Source organism: Solenopsis invicta, chromosome 7, assembly GCF_016802725.1.
Source record: "Solenopsis invicta isolate M01_SB chromosome 7, UNIL_Sinv_3.0, whole genome shotgun sequence".
Lineage (NCBI taxonomy): Eukaryota > Metazoa > Arthropoda > Insecta > Hymenoptera > Formicidae > Solenopsis > Solenopsis invicta.
This window is the reverse complement of record NC_052670.1, coordinates 16,248,228-16,253,715: the sequence shown is the minus strand read 5'-3', so window position 1 is coordinate 16,253,715 and position 5,488 is coordinate 16,248,228. Positions and strand designations below refer to the sequence as shown.

The 5,488-nt window shown below is 30.6% G+C and overlaps 1 protein-coding gene across 1 annotated transcript; it reads right to left on the bottom strand.

The window, feature by feature from the left end:
- Nucleotides 1-1,951: 1,951 nt before the first annotated feature.
- LOC105194369 (macro domain-containing protein CT2219) lies at nt 1,952-4,562 on the bottom strand. Its single transcript, XM_026139082.2, has 6 exons — nt 4,336-4,562; nt 4,141-4,258; nt 3,792-4,046; nt 3,602-3,718; nt 2,281-2,489; nt 1,952-2,183 (listed from the first exon to the last, which is right to left on the bottom strand). Exons 1-6 carry the CDS (start codon nt 4,348-4,350, stop codon nt 2,097-2,099), a joined length of 801 nt encoding a protein of 266 aa, XP_025994867.1. The 5' UTR covers nt 4,351-4,562; the 3' UTR covers nt 1,952-2,096.
- Between the last annotated feature and the right edge of the window lie 926 nt (nt 4,563-5,488).

Below are 5,488 nucleotides of genomic sequence, written 5' to 3'. Positions count from 1 at the left end.
GATAACTTATGTGTATCTGGAATAGAATTCTGTAAAAGTTGAAAAATAAATTTTTTAATTCAATGTAAACTGCACTTTATAAACACTTTTCTCACAAATATGTTTTCAAAATTGGAAAGATATGCCAGAAATTGCTGCTGATCAATATAAAATTTTAAATTTTCTTTTAAACATCTGAATCTAGTTTAATCAATAAAGGAATTTTTTTTAATGCGTTTTTTTATGGACAAAAAAATGTTCGTTTTTTGATACAAAAATCAAAACCTTAACTCTGAACAGCCGCTACTTCATACCCCCATTCCATTTTTGAAAAATCAAACGATTAAAGATTAGATTAACTAATATTATTAATACATAGTACATTTTGATTGTATGATTTATTGAAAAAAAAAAGGTAAAACAGACTGAACTTATACAACAACCCAATATTAATTTAAATCTTTTTGACTTTTTGATTTATACATATAACCTTGTTTCAAACAATAGTCGCCACAAAACGCTTTTGAAAAAAAGGTTTTTCCGGACTATAACTTTATTACTAATCAATATTTTTGCATAAAAAAATTACGAAGTCTTCAAACAGTGATTTTTTAAATAAAAAACTTTTATATAAAAATATGCATGCACTTTTTAAAAAAACATTCACAAAAATTTGTTTTTTCAGCTTCATGACTAGGGATAACTTTTTAAACGCGATAAATATGCATGCGAGTATTGGAGAGATAGAGAGAGAGAGAGAGAGAGAGAGAGAGAGAGAGAGAGAGAGAGAGAATGGGAAGATTTTAAGTGCAAAAAGTGCAAGCAAATAAATAGATCTGCTATATTGTTACATCCCATACAGCACTGATTCTTGCAGAAAGTTTTCAGAATAGTTTTAAAGACATTTTAATGTTTCACATTTTATGTACAATTCTGAAAAGATTCTGCAATATGTGATATAAAATATTGTCACAAAAATGTTTCTAAAATCAATCACATTGAGTAAATTTGAAAATATATTGAATGTTGCAAAATTTCCACATAAAATAATTTTAGAAATTTGCAAGCAGTACATGGCACCGCCATTAGATGAATGCGGCAGATTTTTAACCCTCGTAAATACAAAGAATAGAATAAAAGGGCATTACAAAATATTTTGCCTGTGTTCTAATAAAAAAATTTTTCGAAAATGAATTCTTAAAGTCGGATTCCAAGGTGAAAATTAAATGAAACGTGTTTTAACAGTGCAATTTTAGTATTGTTTAAAAATTAAGGGACCTAGTGTATGTATTCCTAAAAGAATTGTAATTTTTTAGAATAATTTAACTATTTCAGCAGCCTTCTAGCAATATTTCAGAAAAGTTACGGATTTTATTAGTAATTTTTCAGTAACTTTTCTACAAGGTTTCAAGTAAAAAAATCGCAAATATTTTATTATTTCAGAACTATTTTAGAAATATTGCATGCTTTTATGAAGTATTTTACTTTTCAGTTGAAACATTTTTGATATCTCTGAAAACTTCGGTGCTATACGAAATAGATAATTTTAATCTAAAACATTAACAATCCCAGTGTCAGTATCACGGTGTCGGTGTAAGATGTACAATATTGTTTAAACTCAGAAATTCCAGAGAATAAAGAAAATTTATACTTTCTCTCTCTCTCTCTTTCTCCTTCTATATATGTTATGTAATACACAATATAATACATGTAATGTATTATATTATGTATTAATATTGTAATATTATATAATATATTCTAATACTATATTGTAATACAATAGATTATATATATAAAATTTATTATAATATAGAATATTTATATAATATTACTATATTAATACATACACTAAAGCACTATACAATATAGTAGTATTATATAATTCTATAACCATTTTGAATAAATTTAATTTTTATCATTCTATGCACATCGCGTTATTCGTTTTGGCTTTGAAAAAAAGTTGGAAAGAGAATAAAATAACTTTAAAAGATCTAATGTTATATTACTCTACATGAATATACTTGTGTATACTATCAAATACAATATATAAGATTATGTATATACCAAACATTGTGAAAAGTTTTTCGTAGAAAGTAGGAATATTTATCATGAAATATTTAATTAAGGGCGAAGTATTTCTGCAATAGCTCCTCATATATATCTTTGTCACTTTCCAGAAATAAGCAAAAGATGACTCTATCCACCTGCAAAATTATAATATAATTAAAATAAAGTTACAATAAAAATTTAATCCATATTTTTATATTCAAAAATATCAACAGCAAATATATATAGTCTTACCGTATCTTTATTATCAAGAAGAAATTTTTTAACTGTTGATAAAGCTACTTTGGCCGCTGGTCTTTGTGGATATCCATAAATTCCAGTTGATATGCATGGAAATGCGATGGTACGCAAATGATTTTCTTTAGCCAGAGCCAAACTATTCTCGTAACACTCTTTTAACTTTTCTGGCTTCTCACCTTGTGGACCAACCGTGTGAATAATATCTAAAACAAAATTATTTAAATGTCCATTTTTTAATAAAATATGATTGAATTAAGCCTTTCATGATGAAACACATATGTCACAATTCTTCAAAAATTCATATATTCTGTAAAAATATAATGACTTCTTTCTGGGCTCATTTTAAAGATAAAGACTCTTCATTAAATAATCTACAGTTTTGTGAGAAATTTTACTCCTTGATCGTCCAATTTTTGTGAGAAATTTTACTCCTACAATTGTCAATCTTGCCTATCTTATCAAATACTTGTAAAAATGTGATAAAAAATACATAAATACACAAAAATTAAGATAACAAGTTTTTTCTAGGCTCATTTTAATGATCAATATAAGAGTTACATAAAAAAAAAAATAATTGTTTAATTTCAAAATGATAAATTCAATATGATGAACCAAAATGTTAAATTTTGTTGTATTCACATGTAAGTTGGCATAGATTTTTGAAGTTACTAATAATAAGTTTGCAATAAAAATTTAAAACAGTGGATCTAATGTAGCTAACAAAAATGCTAAAATTTGCATTTCAAATAAATGAGTAAAACTCATTTTCATAAATCTAAAATCAAAATCATATTCAACTGATGAAACATACCTATGAAAATAACTAATATTTCAAACCAGTGATCCCAAAAACGCCCAAAAATCTCAGAAAACCTGAGTTTTAGGAAATTTTATATTCTGGTCTATCATATTGGATCTGTCATTTTTAACCCCCAGCTAACACTATATTGAATTCCAATATTTTGCCACACATAATGTGTATCACCTGACCATTTTTATTTGGATATATCTATATCATGCATAGAATTTGAACAAAATCTTTTTTTAATCAATACACCAGATCAAAAAAATAAATAGGTGTAAAAATCAAGAAGTTGAATATATTCAAAAAATTCAGAAAGAGAAAACAAATTCTTTATGAATGGCAAACATTTTTGTAAGCAGCCCAGGTGTATAAAATCCAGTGTCAGCTGTAAGTTAGTTCTGAAATTTTAACTGCTGAACAATCTTAAAAACCTTTGGACATGAATTAAATACTAATTATTCTTAGAAAAAGTCAGGCAAAAGAGCTAAGTTGCTCTTGCAAATTATTTACATTTAGCTGGCAGCTTATAGCCTCCTGTGATTTTAGCTTCACCGACTCTGCATCCACCTAACGTTGCACATTCTTTTTTTAAATTTGGCCCTGCTCCTCGATGAATGGCACCATCAACTGAAATTTTCGTTATTGTTTTATATCTTTCGAGTACATAAAAAGACAGTTTTTTGATAAGAATATCTTATACCTCCACCACCTCCCAAAAGACTTGAGTTAGCGGCATTGACAATTGCATCTATTTCAAGCGACGTTATATCTCCTTGCCACATTGATACCTTTTTAGCAATAGCCTCATCAACTTTTTCAACCTTTTCATCAGTTTTGCTGATATTGGACTTATTTTTGTCCCAGTACTCTGACCACGTGGGAATCTGATCAACAGTTGTCACCTCTGCCTTGTAAAAGCTCCTCTTTTCCTCCGGCGACATGTTCAAGAATTTTTCTATTTACAGAAACAATGAAAAAACATCAGGATAGTTTATAGTCTCTCAACTGTTCTCCGTTTGATTGATAATTCGCTGAAAGCGATCCCTTACGTTTCTCGTCTTCGAACGACATCTTGCTCGCAGGTTCGACAAAAGCGGCTGAGCTGCCTCTCGACAGGAAATTCTGCAGGACACGAGCGCGTCTAAAGGAGCAACTAACAACGGTCGCCTAGAAACCAAAAGCAGCGTTCTCGCAACTTTCGGAAGTCACGCGGATGTCATGCCGGACACGCTCTTCTGCCTTACTTTTAGAGCCAGCATGTTCCGCGATGCGAGAATCACCTTGAGAGACCTTCCCGCGAATGACTATGTGGTATCGTCGCAAATTTCGCCGTGTGATGCCAGAAACAGTGAAATTACCGCGAAAACGCAACTCTCCTTTTTTACAAGCGATTAAGACACGGATTCTGATTAGACCGGTTTTTTTCGATCAGCCGGCGACGAAACTATCATCGCCATCTGGAAACTTCAACGCGATTCGCGTTGCATTTTCTGGATAGCGCCATCCGACAACGAAGTTGAAAAACTTTCGCGCGAAAGTAATTATCTGATGGTAATACGTTCATGTTTTCTGAAATAGTGGAAAATTTTGCTGAAAATTAATAAACCCATACAGCACAGAGAGATTGCAGGAACATTGCAGAATGATTTCATTGAAACATTGTAATATTGCATATTAATTGCAAAACATTGCTGCAACCTTGCTGGAAGATTGCAGCAACGTTACCCAAGCAGAATAACAAGTCAAAATGACATCAAAGTGATTCACAATTGTGTCAAAATGACATTAAAATGAATCGTAATTGATTGAAAAGTGACTTTTAATGATCATTATGAAGTCACTTTGACATCATTTTGATGTCGTGATGACTCCTTGTTCTGCTTGGGTAAGATGTCCGTTTTTTGAAATATTGCATTGAAACATCCCAAGCGGGATTCTGTAACACCTTAGCGACAATTCGGTATCGTTAAAGTGTCGTTGCGCAGATATTATACATGGTAGAAAAGCTGCGCAACTACACGTAACGGTATCTTTAGCTGCAGTCATCAAGAATTACAGGATACGGCCCCAGCAATATTGCAATGTTATAAATTTTTCCAAAATATGGTATTCACATAAATATTATTACATCACATAATTCCAATAAACAAAACAATTTTTGTAACATTTTAACAAATCTTCTTCGCAAAAAAAATCTTGGGAATTTTTTTTTGGATTTCCAAGCGGTCACCCATCCAAGTCGCAACTCCGGTGAACGTTGCTTGATATCCGTGGTCGCTGCGAACTGATCCCTATATGACATCAAAGTGATTTACAATTATGTTAAAATAATATCAAAGTGAATTGTAATTGATCGAAAAGTGACTTTTAATGATTATTTTGCAGTCACTTTGACAT